This window comes from Nerophis ophidion, linkage group LG10 (genome assembly GCF_033978795.1).
Source record: "Nerophis ophidion isolate RoL-2023_Sa linkage group LG10, RoL_Noph_v1.0, whole genome shotgun sequence".
Lineage (NCBI taxonomy): Eukaryota > Metazoa > Chordata > Actinopteri > Syngnathiformes > Syngnathidae > Nerophis > Nerophis ophidion.
This window is the reverse complement of record NC_084620.1, coordinates 30800880-30815879: the sequence shown is the minus strand read 5'-3', so window position 1 is coordinate 30815879 and position 15000 is coordinate 30800880. Positions and strand designations below refer to the sequence as shown.

The 15000-nt window shown below is 39.4% G+C and overlaps 1 protein-coding gene across 3 annotated transcripts in view; it reads left to right on the top strand.

The window, feature by feature from the left end:
• The window catches only part of nhsl2 (NHS-like 2), a 139137-nt gene that overhangs the window by 49677 nt on the left and 74460 nt on the right, over positions 1–15000 (top strand). Inside the window, exon 1 of one of the 3 annotated variants that reach the window (XM_061913477.1) lies at positions 11988–12097. The exons of the other annotated variants lie outside the window; for them this stretch is intronic. Within the exon in view, the coding sequence (XP_061769461.1) occupies positions 12073–12097 (25 nt within the window). The 5' untranslated portion in view covers positions 11988–12072. Of the gene's footprint in view, positions 1–11987; positions 12098–15000 lie in introns of those variants that run through there. 3 annotated transcript variants of the gene reach the window in all.

Here is a 15000-nt window from a genome sequence, read left to right as displayed (position 1 = left end):
TGTTGTTTTCATATGTCATCTTAGTAACATCATGCACAAAAGTGCACTAATAGGTTGTTTTGAAATGTCTCTGACAATCTTGCATTTTCTGTTTTGAAATGACATGAATGTTTGTGCCACTGCTTAATAACTGTTTAATAAATACAGTTTTGGTAAATTGACCTATTTGTGGTTTCCCTCTCTGCATGAAAGTTTAAAATGAGAATATATTAATGCAATATGAACAAGAATGTTTTAAAGTAGCTACATAGAATCATCATACTGCTGTGATTATATGTATCAAGTGTTCATTCAAGGTTAAGGCAAAAATATTGAGATATATATCGTGTATCGTGATGTGGCTTAAAAATATAGAGATATTGATAAAAGGCCATATTGCCCAGCCCTAGTTTTATTACACTGTTCCACCACTTGTGACAGTATTGGCAATATCAACTAGTCTGAAGCTAAAGTTTCTTAAGCGCAAAAAATATGACTAAAGCTGTGAAGTGGAAAAGTTGAGCCTCTTTGTTAAGAACTCCTCCTTAGAATTATATTTGGCGGATAGATTTTTCTCTATGGTTGTTGGCACTAATTTAGTTAGTCTGTGGTGCCCCAGGGTTCAATTTTGTGGCCTATCCTTTTTACCCTGTTCATGCTTCTACTCTGCGATGTCATTGGGAATTTTAAAGGGATATCCTGACATATGTATGCAAATGACCTTCAGTTATATTTTTCATTTAACCCTGATAGGACACACGAAATGGCTTCGCTGAATAACCATGTGAAACACTTTGTGAGCTTTCTCTTTAAGAAGTGCTGCATGATTAAACTTATAAAGAATGTTTTGTTTTGGAAAATGTGAGTTTTGTCACAAATGATGACACATAGAGGCTGCCCAATCATTTCTTTACATACAAGTTTTTTTCTTTTTTTGGTCTAAACCAGGGGTCCCCAAATCTTTTGACTCCAGGGTCACATTGGGTTAAAGAAACGCGGCAGGGGACCGGGCTGTATATAAATGTACACATTCCGAGCGCGATTATGTCACGTTATCGATAGGAAAATGCATTTTTAGACAATATGATTTGCCTGAGCAGCTTGGAGACACAGAGAGTAACAATTGGTTGAAAATTGATTAGAAAAGACATATTGAAAAAAAAACAAACACACAAAAAAAAAAAAAAAAAAAAAATGTATTTAAAAAAAAAAAAAAAATTAACTTGGGACTTCCCACGGGCCACTGGTCCAAACCAGAGCAAAGCCTTAGCAAGCAACAATATTGCTCTGATCTACTAAAGTTTTGCATGTACTAAAACACGTACAAACTTGATTGCAAACGCAAAGCTGATCTACTAAACTCCCCCGCCACCGTGACCACCACTTCCCGAAGACAGCTGGCACTCCACTCGGCACTCCACTCGGCGACGGAAAGTTTCTGTGAGTATGGCTTCCTGCGCTTCGTGCACTTTACTCATGGATAGGTTGGCTTTGCTAGAGAGCCGTGTCCGCCAGTTAGAGCAGTGTAATTTCGTAACTTTAGATGTTGCGGACACATCTGCTAGCGTTAGCTGTAGCGAGCTAACTAGCCCAGCTTGTAGCAGCCCTAACCGGCCTACAAGCTACGGTGTACCGGTTGAGACGCATAATAGATTTAGCCCTTTAGCTAGTCCTACACCCCAGTCTACCGGGCACCACACTTTAGTCATTGGGGACTCCATCACCCGAAACATAAAGCTTAGCAAACCAGCCACAATTAAGTGTATTCCCGGGGGCAGAGCACCTGACATTGAAGCTAATCTTAGGGAGCTAACTCGCAACAGGTCTAGTAAACACGTACGGCAGGCTAACCGCACCACTAGTTATGCGAATATAGTAATACACGTTGGCTCCAATGACGTTAGGATGAGACAATCAGAGATTACAAAGAGAAACATAGCCAGGGCTTGTAATCTCGCCAGAAAGATGTCCAGGCATCGAGTAATTGTCTCTGGCCCCCTGCCTGGGAGAGGCAATGATGAGAGATATAGCAGATTAGTCTCTCTTAACAAGTGGCTGGATAGCTTCTGCAGACAACAGGGATTTACGTTTATTGATAATTGGCCCTCTTTCTGGGGCAAACCTGGCTTGCTGAGGAGAGACGGCCTTCACCCTAACCAGGAAGGCGCTATCCTCTTGTCTCGGAACATAGACTTCGCATTGAGCCACATTTGACTAACTGCACTAGAGCAAGCCCGGTCACAGGCAATTACAGAGCCTGCTAGCCTGGGTATGGAGTCAGTTAAGCTAGAACTAGCCAGCGCCAGGCTGGACGATCCCTGTACACATAGCAATTTTCGTAGAATAATACACAACTCACAAAATGTTTTTTCTACTGTGTCTATGACTACGTCAGAGTTAGACATGCGTTCTACTGAGGTGGCAAATAATGATGCGTTCAGTTTATCGCCGCGCCAAGTAGACAATCTGAAAATTCCCGTCATATCAATTCCTAGATATGGTCGTAATTATTTTAAGTACACTGCGCATAATAAACGCAACATTATTAATATTGCTACTATGGATAATTTTATCAACAACTCCTTAAAACAGCCCACTACCTATAATATGGGCTTTCTAAACATCAGATATTTGTCTCCCAAAACGTTATTAGTCAATGAGGTCATTAGAGACAACAACCTTAACGTCATCGGTCTTAGCGAAACCTGGCTTAAACCAGACGACTTTTTTGCGATAAATGAGGCATCCCCTCCTAACTATACGAATGCGCATATTGCCCGTCACCTCAAAAGGGGAGGGGGTGTCGCACTAATATACAACGAAAACTTTAACTTTAGTCCTAACTTAAATAATAAATATAAATCGTTTGAGGTGCTTTTTATGAAGTCTGCCACACCTCTGCCTCTGTGCCTGGCCGTTATCTACCGCCCCCAGGGCCCTATTCGGACTTTATTAGTGAATTCTCAGAGTTTGTTGCTGATCTAGTGACGCACGCCGATAATATAATTATAATGGGGGACTTTAATATCCATATGAATACACCATTGGACCCACCGTGCGTGGCGCTCCAGACTATAATTGATAGCTGTGGTCTTACACAAATAATAAATGAACCGACGCATCGCAGCGGTAATACAATAGACCTAGTGCTCGTCAGAGGTATCACCGTTTCCAAAGTTACGATACTCCCGTATACTAAAGTATTGTCCGATCATTACCTTATAAAATTCGAAGTTCATACGCATGTTCGTCAAACTAATAATAATAATAACTGCTATAGCAGCCGCAACATTAATGCTGCCACAACGACGACTCTTGCGGACCTACTGCCCTCGGTAATGGCACCGTTCCCAAAGTATGTGGGCTCTATTGATAACCTCACTAACAACTTTAACAACGCCCTGCGCAAAACCATTGATAGTATAGCACCGCTGAAGTTAAAAAAGGCTCCAAAAAGGCGTACGCCATGGTTTACTGAAGAAACTAGAGCTCAGAAATTATTATGTAGAAAGCTGGAACGCAAATGGCGCACGACTAAACTTGAGGTGCACCATCAAGCATGGAGTGATAGTTTAATAACTTATAAACGCATGCTTACCTTAGCTAAAACTAATTATTACTCAAATCTCATCCGCATTAATAAAAACGATCCAAAATTTTTGTTTAGTACAGTAGCATTGCTAACCCAACAAGGGACTCCTTCCAGTAGCTCCACCCATTCGGCAGATTACTTTATGATGTTCTTTAATAAGAAAATTGAACTTATTAGAAAGGAGATTAAAGACAATGCGTCCCAGCTACAACTGGGTTATAGTAACACAGATACGATTGTATATACGGCGGATACTGCAAATATCCAAAATAGTTTCTCTCGTTTTGATGAAATAACATTAGAAGAATTGTTACAACGTCTAAATGGAATAAAACAAACAACATGTTTACTTGACCCACTTCCTGGGAAACTTATCAAGGAGCTTTTTGTATTATTATGTCCATCAGTGCTAAATATTATAAACTTATCACTTTCCTCGGGCACTGTTCCCCTTGCATTCAAAAAAGCGGTTATTCATCCTCTCCTTAAAAGACCTAACCTCGATCCTGACCTCATGGTAAACTACCGACCGGTGTCTCACCTTCCCTTTATTTCGAAAATCCTCGAAAAAATTGTTGCAGAGCAGCTAAATGAACACTTAGCGTTTAACAATCTATGTGAAACCTTTCAATCCGGTTTCAGGGCATATCACTCGACTGAGACAGCCCTTGCAAAATTGACTAATGATCTATTGCTAACGATGGACTCTGATGCGTCATCTATGTTGCTGCTCCTCGATCTTAGCGCTGCTTTCGATACCGTCGATCATAATATTTTATTAGAGCGTATCAAAACACGAATTGGTATGTCAGACTCAGCCCTGTCTTGGTTTAACTCTTATCTTACTGATAGGATGCAGTGCGTCTCCCATAACAATGTGACCTCGGACTATGTTAAGGCAACGTGTGGAGTTCCCCAGGGTTCGGTCCTTGGCCCTGTACTCTTCAGCATCTACATGCTGCCGCTGGGTGACGTCATACGCAAATACGGTATTAGCTTTCACTGTTATGCTGATGACACCCAACTCTACATGCCCCTAAAGCTGACCAACACGCCGGACTGTAGTCAGTTGGAAGCGTGTCTTAATGAAATTAAACAATGGATGTCCGCTAACTTTTTGCAACTTAATGCCAAAAAAAACGGAAATGCTGATTATCGGTCCTGCTAGACACCGACCTCTATTTAATAATACAACTTTAACATTTGACAACCAAATAATAAAACAAGGTGACTCTGTAAAAAATCTGGGTATTATCTTCGACCCAAATCTCTCCTTTGAGTCACACATTAAAAGCGTTACTAAAACGGCCTTCTTTCATCTCCGTAATATCGCTAAAATTCGCTCCATTTTGTCCACTAAAGACGCCGAGATCATTATCCATGCGTTTGTTACGTCACGTCTCGATTACTGTAACGTATTATTTTCGGGTCTCCCCATGTCTAGCATTAAAAGATTACAGTTGGTACAAAATGCGGCTGCTAGACTTTTGACAAGAACAAGAAAGTTTGATCACATTACGCCTGTACTGGCTCACCTGCACTGGCTTCCTGTGCACTTAAGATGTGACTTTAAGGTTTTACTACTTACGTATAAAATACTACACGGTCTAGCTCCAGCCTATCTTGCCGATTGTATTGTACCGTATGTCCCGGCAAGAAATCTGCGTTCAAAAGACTCCGGCTTATTAGTGATTCATAGAGCCCAAAAAAAGTCTGCGGGCTATAGAGCGGTTTCCGTTCGGGCTCCAGTACTCTGGAATGCCCTCCCGGTAACAGTTCGAGATGCTACCTCAGTAGAAGCATTTAAGTCTCACCTTAAAACTCATTTGTATACTCTAGCCTTTAAATAGACCTCCTTTTTAGACCAGTTGATCTGCCGCTTCTTTTCTTTCTCCTATGTCCCCCCCTCCCTTGTGGAGGGGGTCCGGTCCGATGACCATGGATGAAGTACTGGCTGTCCAGAGTCGAGACACAGGATGGACCGCTCGTCGGGACCCAGGATGGACCGCTCGCCTGTATTGGTTGGGGACATCTCTACGCTGCTGATCCGCTTGAGATGGTTTCCTGTGGACGGGACTCTCGCTGCTGTCTTGGATCCGCTTGAACTGAACTCTCGCGGCTGTGTTGGAGCCACTATGGATTGAACTTTCACAGTATCATGTTAGACGCGCTCGACATCCATTGCTTTCGGGCCCCTAGAGAGGGGGGGTTGCCCACATCTGAGGTCCTCTCCAAGGTTTCTCATAGTCAGCATTGTCACTGGCGTCCCACTGGATGTGAATTCTCTCTGCCCACTGGGTGTGAGTTTTCCTTGCCCTTTTGTGGGTTCTTCCGAGGATGTTGTAGTCGTAATGATTTGTGCAGTCCTTTGAGACATTTGTGATTTGGGGCTATATAAATAAACATTGATTGATTGATTGATTGTGTACGGAGGAGCGCAATCCATTTATTGTGTGTGTCTTGATGAATACGCGGAATATTAACGGATCATCAGAACCATCCATCCATTTTCTACCGCTTCTTCCCTTTTGGGGTCACGGGGGGTGCTGGCGCCTATCTCAGCTACAATCAGGCGGAAGGCGGGGTACACCCTGGACAAGTCGCCACCTCATCGCAGGGCCAACACAGATAGACAGACAACATTCACACTCACATTCAAACACTAGGGCCAATTTAGTGTTGCCAATCAACCTATCCCCAGGTGCATGTCTTTGGAAGTGGTAGGAAGCCAGAGTACCCAGAGGGAACCCACGCATTCACGGGGAGAACATGCAAACGCCACACAGAAAGTTCCCGAGCCTGGATTTGAACCCAGGACTGCAGGAACTTCGTATTGTGAGGCAGACGCACTAACCCCTCTCCCACCGTGAAGCCCCATCAGAACCACAATCATCAGAATACTAAAAGGAAAAAAAGGCAAATTAAATTAATTGGTACACATACTGTGATCTAGCAAGGCTGAAATTGTTCTGCAGTCACTGTTTTGTGTCTTTATTTAGTGTGTCTGGAAAAGGTGTGTAGTCTAGCAGTTGCGCAAAAATGGCTGTGAGAAATGATGTGATCGCGCTGCAGCTCAGTCTTACGTATGCTTGTCAATATATATGGGCTGTCACAAAAAACATCTATTAGGCATATTGTCTATTCAGCAATATCATTTTCTAATTTTGGATTATTTAAGGGGCTGATTAAAAACATTTATTTGTGCATTTATTATGACTTTATATTTATATTATAATATATAGATTGCACAGGGGTTAGTACATGTGAGTCACAATACGAAGGTCCTGGGTTCGATCCTCAGGCTCAGGGTTTTTCTGTGTGGTGTTTGCATGTTCTCCCGAGACTGCGTGGGTTCCCTCTGGGTACGCCGGGTTCCTCTCACCTCCAAAGACATGCACCTGGGGATAGGTTGATTGGCAACACTAAATGGTTCCTAGTGTGTGAATGTGAGTGGGAATGTTGTCTGTCTATCTGTGTTGGCCCTGTTTTCAAGTGGCGACTTTCAAGGGTATACCCCGCCTTCTTCCCAAAGTCAGCTGGGATAGGGTCCAGCACCAAAGGGACAAGCAATAGAAAATGGATGGATGGATGGTACATTCAAGGGCACACTCGCAGTTAGTGCTAGCATCTTCTGTAAGTGCACATTTAGCATACTAAAAAGTGAGTTCTGTTGTCGATGCACTTCTAAAATGCTCATAAAACCCACACACATATACAGTATATATATATATATATATATATATATATATATATATATATATACTGCGATGAGGTGGCGACTTGTCCAGGGTGTACCCCGCCTTCCGCCCGGTTGTAGCTGAGATAGGCGCCAGCGCCCCCCGCGACCCCAAAAGGGAATAAGCGGTAGGAAATGGATGGATGGATATATATATATATATATATATATATATATATATATATATATATATATATATATATATATATATATATATATATATATATATATATATATATATATATATATATATACATATATGTATATATATATGTATATATATATATATATATATATATATATACATATATGTATATATATATGTATATATATATATATATGTTTGCTATATGCTTCAAATCATAGCAAAACGCCACAGGCCAGCACATAATAACATGATTGTGCAGTAAATGAGTGTCTCCTTGGTGACCGCCATGTATTACACGCAAAAACCTTATTTAAATAGGACGTCTGCACCAGTTGTCAATTGCACACGCAGTCTTAGCAGATCACACACAACAAGCCCACTAATAGCACACACACTTTTATAGTGCATCAAATTTGGATATTTGTAGATCAGGCACTTTATGCGTTTCGATGCTAACTTTAGAGGCCTACTGAAAAGAGATTTTATATAATCGGGGATAGCAGGTCTATTCTATGTGTCATACTTGATCATTTCGTGATATTGCCATATTTTTGCGGAAAGGATTTAGCAGAGAACATCCACGATAAAGTTCGCAATTTTTGGTGCTGATAAAAAAGCCTTGCCTTTACCGGAATTTGCAGACGACAACGTCACAAGGGTGAGGGCTCCTAAACGTCCTTACATTGTTTATAATGGGAGCCTCCAGCACGACAATTTCCCCATTAATTTGAGCGAGGATGAAAAATTTGTGGATGATGATATTGATAGCGAAGGACTAGGAAAAAAAAAATAATGAAGTTAAAAAAAAGGCGATTGCATTGGGACGGATTCAGATGTTTTTAGACACATTTACTAGGATAATTCTGGGAAATCCCTTATCTTTCTATTGTGTTGCTAGTGTTTTAGTGAGATTAAACAGTACCTGATAGTCGGAGGGGTGTGTCCACGGGTGTATTGAGGCCAGTGTCTGAGGGAAGTCACGGCAGATACAAGGACGGCGCAAACTTAAAAGATCTCCGGTAAGAGGCGACTTTTTAACACAATTTTCTCACCGAAACCAGCCGGTTGACAAGTGGTCGGGAACCATGTTCGCTTGACTGCTCTGATCCATACTAAAGCTTCACCTCCGGGAATTTTTTTTTTTTTTTCATTTTATTTTTATTGACATCCAGCATCAAACATTTCCATCTACTAAATCATATTCACATACATCACATAACCGTTGTCTGTCCTAAATGTCAAAAGTATTTTTGTTTGCCACCCACCCCCCCAAAAAAAGAAAAAGAAACAGAGATGAACAAAAACAAGGTAGTATCTACACATACATCAATTAAATCAGCAAAGAATAAATAATACATTGATAATAATAATGAACATAAATAAAATAAAATAAAATATATACAGATACTCATATGTATATATACACATATAGGGAGTAACCTTTTTTTTTTTTAAACAGTACACTAATTCCCAAGATTTAAGCCAGGCTTATGGGGCGTGACATAATTGACCCATTTGAGGCAAATTTCTCCAATTTACAATTAATAAAGGCAGTTATCTTCTCCATTGTATATATGTCCATTGTGGTTTCCATCCATTGCTTCAAAGTTGGGCTCTCCTGGGAGATCCATTTCCTAGTGATGGTCTTTTTACAAGCCACCAGTAGGATATTCATTAAGTATTTATCTTTCTTCAGCCAATCTTGAGGAGCAAGTCCAAAAAACCGAGTTTTAGTTTCAAGGGGTATTTCTCGTTTAAAAATATCCTGTAAAGCTTGGTGTATCTCTTTCCAATAGTCCTTTATGGTAGAGCAGTTCCAGAAAACATGGTAGTGGTTTACGTTTGAATTCCCACAATTTCTCCAGCAGGCAGGGGAGTTATCATAGTGAGACTTCTGAGAGGGTGTAATAAAAAATCTGATCAAACTTTTCCAGCCAAACTCCCTCCACTTGGGTAAGCTGGTACAAGTCCATTGATATTTCCATATTATTGTCCATTCTTCCTCCGATATAGTTATCCCTCCTTCCTTCTCCCATTTTGTTTTAATATATGAGGTTGAGTATAATTTCATATTCAACAAACACTTATACAAGCATGAAACAGTTTTATCAATAATTTCTGAATTGTAAGCTTTTGTAAACAATTCAATCCAACATATATTCGTCTTTGTAACGCTTTTCACCTTCATATTAACAAAATGACGCAACTGCAGATATCGATGAAAATCTTGGTTTTCTAATATATATGTCCCTTTCATAGTTTCAAAACTAAGCATTTTTTTATTTTCCATTACACTACATAAAGCTGTTATACCCTTAGATACCCAGTCCTTAAATCTTGAGTCTAATTGATTAGGTGCAAACTCTGTATCACAGGCACACCACTTAAGAACTGCAATATCACTCTTGGGTTTGTGTTCCTTTATGATCTTTTTCCACACTTTAAGAGTCCATTTCACCCATGGATTATCAATGTTATTTATGTGGGCTTGTAAATTGCTATCTGCCAGAATTGGTTGTATGGGGATGGAGGCCATTTCTTTTTCAATAATTTTCCATTGAGCAACATATGACGGGTTGCACCAGCATATCACTGCTCTCATCTGGGCTGCAAAATAATAATATCGGAGGCAAGGTAAACCCCATCCTCCTTTTTGTTTGATCAATTGTAAAGTTTTGAGACGAACTCTTGGCCTTTTACTTTGCCATATAAACCTTGATAGCATTTTGTCCCATTCATTGAATTGGTTTTGGTTAATCTCTATTGGAAGGGTTTGGAACAGGTATAGCAGTCTCGGCAGTACATTCATTTTAATGGAATCAATTCTAGAACTAAGGCTAAAAAAAGGAATTAAGTTCCACCTTGCTATATCATCTTTTATTTTTTTTATGTATGGGTAGATAATTGTATTCTGATAATTTTGTTAGATCTTTTGACAAACTAATGCCCAGATATTTAAAAGAGTCTGTTTGCCATTTCAGAGGGTAACTACTTCTAATTTCCCCTGGTGGGTTATAATTATATGAGAGTAGATGGGTTTTACCTATATTAATTTTATATCCTGATAATTGACCATACATTTCAAATGATTGCATTAAAATAGGGAGCGAGTATGTTGGGTGTCCAAGATAGACCAAAATGTCGTCTGCATAGCAGGCCAATTTATATTCTCTTCCTTTAATCCTAATTCACTTAATATCTTCGTTTTGTCTGATAGACTGAACTAATGGTTCCAGATACAATGCAAAGAGTAATGGTGACCATGCACATCCCTGTCTAGAACCCCTTTCTAGGGTAAAACTGTTTGATAAGTATCCATTGACTTTAATCCTAGCAGTAGGATTATTATATAATGCCTGTATAGTTTTAATGATTGTATCCTGAAAGCCAAATTTGTATACAACTCTGTAAAGAAAATTCCAATTGACCGAATCGAAGGCCTTTTCAGCATCCACACTTATAACAACTGCTTCGATGTTTTTTCTTTTTATATGATCCATAATATGTAGTGTCTTTCTTATATTGTCTTGTGTTTGGCGTTGATGTATGAAACCTGTTTGATCATTATGTATTAACATAGGTAAGAAATCTTCTAATCGTTTGGCCATAATGGAAGTAAATAGTTTATAATCTACATTGAGAACCGATATTGGCCTGTAAGATCCACATTCGATTCTATCCTTGCCTTCTTTTGGTATAGCTGAAATAATTGCCTCCCTCCAACTAGGTGGCGTTTGTGCCTTTTTTAAGACCCAATTCAATGTGGGGAGTAAGACAGGTATTAATTCATTTTTAAATTCCTTATACCACTTTGCCGTGTAACCGTCTGATCCTGGCGATTTACTTAATTTAAGCCTACTAATGGCAACTTTTAATTCATTTTCGGTTATATCTGCAGACATTGTTTTATTTTGTTTTTCATCTAAAATAGGTAAATTCAGGGAATTCAGGAAGCTGTCGGTTTTAGTTATGCTCCTACTAGAGACCTCAGAGTATAAAGTTTTATAAAAATGTTTGAAGGCTTCCCGAATTTCATTTGGTTTAGTTTTTATCCCTTTTGTTCTTGGATCCCTGATTTTATAAATTGTGTTTTCCGCTATCTTTTTTTAAAATTTCCAGGCCAATATTTTCATAGACTTAGAGCCACTTTTAAGAAGTCTAACTATCCTGATTGCAACAAACAACATTGTTTGTCTTATATGAACGTTTTTCCAAAAAAGCAGGTCGCTTATATTTAGAGTTGTGTCAGAGTTATTTTAATTGGGTTTTTTTTCCCAGTTTGACTCGATTTCAGGGGTATTTCTTGACGTTTTTTGGGGGTTTCGTTGTATAGTTGCCCTGTTGTTAAGGCCAATCTCATTAAAGACCTTTGAGGTGAACAGAGAGCAAGGGAAGTGTTGCAGGAGGAGGAAGAGAAGAACAGAAGGCAAAGGGGGAGGCACAACATCCTTCCTTGTTTTTTTCTTTTATTTCTTTCCCTCCTGTCCTTTCACTTAACCACCCCCCGCCCCCACCCCCCTATCGCCAGTAGAGTTTGCCCTCCTCCTCACGGCCACCTCCCTGCTGCTGTGCTCCCTTGCAAGTTAGTGTGCCTGTGCTACTTCTCGGGAATCGGACATGGAGCTCTTCTGGGCCAGACTGGGTAAGAAAGTGACAACCAGATGGATTGCATCGTGTAGCCATGATCGTGATGATGGAGGTCAACAACTTTCTCTGAGCTTGTTTTGATCATGCAGGAGCGCCCTGACACCATGTGACTCCTAATGATGTCATACTAACATTGCTAACAGTCACATATACTCATTAGTATGACATATTATGTGTATTGACGACTTTGCTGTAGAGTCACGATAGTTTGAGTTTGGGATGGAAATGTGATTTGTTTGGACTCCTTTTAAGTTTCGATTGTCGATTTGGAACATTTTGTGGGGGGAATTAGTTTTTGCCATTTTGCAGCACAAATCAATGGAATGTGAAACCACATAAAATATGAGGGTGTCCAAAATGGCAGCGTGCAAACAGTTGTACATCGCAAGGAGAAACACAAACTCAGATCAGTGTGTGTGTGTGTGTGTGTGTGTGTGTGCGTGTGTGTGTGTGTGTCATAAATCAGACTGCGACTCTGTGTTGTGGTTACAATGTTTTTGACACAGCAATATTCCTTGCATGCCACACACACCAACAGCCAGAACACAATTTTTTGTCCTTTTCACATCTAGGATGGAAAAATGAACCCACACACACACACACACACACACACACGCACACACACACACACACACACGCAAACACACACACACGCACACACACACACACACACACACTTGTATTTATTACCTTCTTGAGACTTCTGAAAAATGCCTCCCTCTTTAGGACCACCCTTTCTAGATATATAAAGACTATATATACATAATAATATATACATTCTATGAAAATATAAAAAAGCTTGTTGTAAAAAAAATAGTTGGAATTTCACAAGAAAAAGGTCACAATTTCACAAGAAAAAGTTGGAATTTTTGTAATATTATGATAAAAGTCGGAATTTTACTCAACGCAGGCAAAATTTTGCAAGAAAAACTAAACATTTGTGCAATATTATGATAAAAGTTGGAATTTTACTCAATAAAAGTCGCAATTTTACAAGAAAAGCTTAAAATGTTGGCAATTATATAAAAAGAGTCGTAATTTTACTCGACAAAAGTCACCATTTTATAAGAGAACAATAACATTTTGGCAATGTTAAATAATAATCAGAGTTTTACCTGGCCAAATTATGACAAAAGTCACAATACTCCAAAAATGTCACTATTTTACAAGAACAACAAACAATTGGCAATATTGTGATAAAAGTCTAAATTGTATATGACAAATGTCACCATTTTGCATTAAAAATAAATAATTTTACATAAAAAAGTGATACATTTTACGAGAAAATATTGCAATATTACAGAAAAGGAAAGAATATGACAAATTTTACCAAATTCTGTAAGGAAAAAGTCGACACATTGTGAGAAAAAGACTGCTTACAGTTCATTTAAAAAAATGTTTCTTTTTTTTTGTAATTGTTTTTTTAACATATGTTGGCCAGAGGGGGAGCACATATTTATTTTATTTTTGTTTTTAATTTTGGCCAAAGAGGGGGCCTTTCAATTTCTTACACACATTTGTTATTACATATATTGGCCAGAAGGGGAGGACTTCAAATTTTTACACACACTTGTTATTTCATATGTTGGCCAGAGGAGGAGCACTTTTAAAACCGACACTCTGTCAAGTTGAAAAAACCCTCCTTTTTGGGACCACCCCAATTTGATAGATTTCACCACCAGGGGCGCAAATGAGACATTCTCTATTAGATGCAATGGTTTCCCGTAATGGGACCATGATTTATGTCTTAACTTGTTCACCGGTCCTCATATGGAAGGTACTTTTCCTTGTTAATGTCTCAAGAAGGGTAGAAATACACTAACACACACACACACACGTACACACACACACAAACACACACACACACACACACACACACACACACACACACACACACACACAGTATGCGGCCAACACACCCATGCAGAATTTCACACACTTCCATACCATGCAGATTAGCATAGTGAGAGGAATCAGTTTGGAAAATTCAATTGATATGCAGATGAGTTGCTAAATTCGGCAGTGGCATGTGTCAGTCAAATGAACTCGTCCCGGCGCCTTGTGACAAGGTGATGGCTGGAGGAGTGATGCCAAAGAGCTTCAGACAGAGGTCAAACAGTATTTAATTGTCTTTATTTTTGTCCGGAATTGTGTAGTACTTAGTAAATTTTAAATGGGTTTTAATTGAGTTAACATTTTGGTTTATCTCCAATGGTGCTAAAAACAAAAATCTTAAAAACATATAATTATGAAGGTTTGAGTCCTCTGTTCATCAGGTGAAAACATCAAGTAACTAGTAGAAGAATATCTTCGACTACAGCGGACGGGCGCAAAGCACTCTGGTTAAAACTTTACCATACATGGATAATCTACTGACGTCACCGATGGGAACAACATCATGAATGGGGCAAATTCCAAATGGATTGTTTAGCAAAAGTATGAAGGAAGGCAAGATTTTTTTATAAATATCTCTGCCATGCCTACATTTCCAGGACTTACGCAGATCCCAAATACACAACAGCAGGTACCAATAGGCACTGATGGGCAGTAACAAGTTACATGTAGCAAAGCTTCGTACTTTACTACATTTCCCAGTAGCTTGGCGGTAGCTTAGCTACTTTTTGAACGGGTAACGATTCCTGTAGTTTAGCGACTTTGAGACCCATGTAGCTAGGTAGCTTACATCCAAGCGCCAAGCTACAAAAAGAGGAAAGGGACAGCGAATCCAGGCCAAAAGAATTATGGAGAAAATACAATGACCTCGATGAATGAGAACATCCATACCTACAGAGACAATGTAAGATGATTGGTTGGTGTTTGTATGAGTCACAATTGGCTAAGATTAAGGCAAAACATTACAGGCTGGTCAGTCAGAGGCAAGATAAGGCAGATCATCGA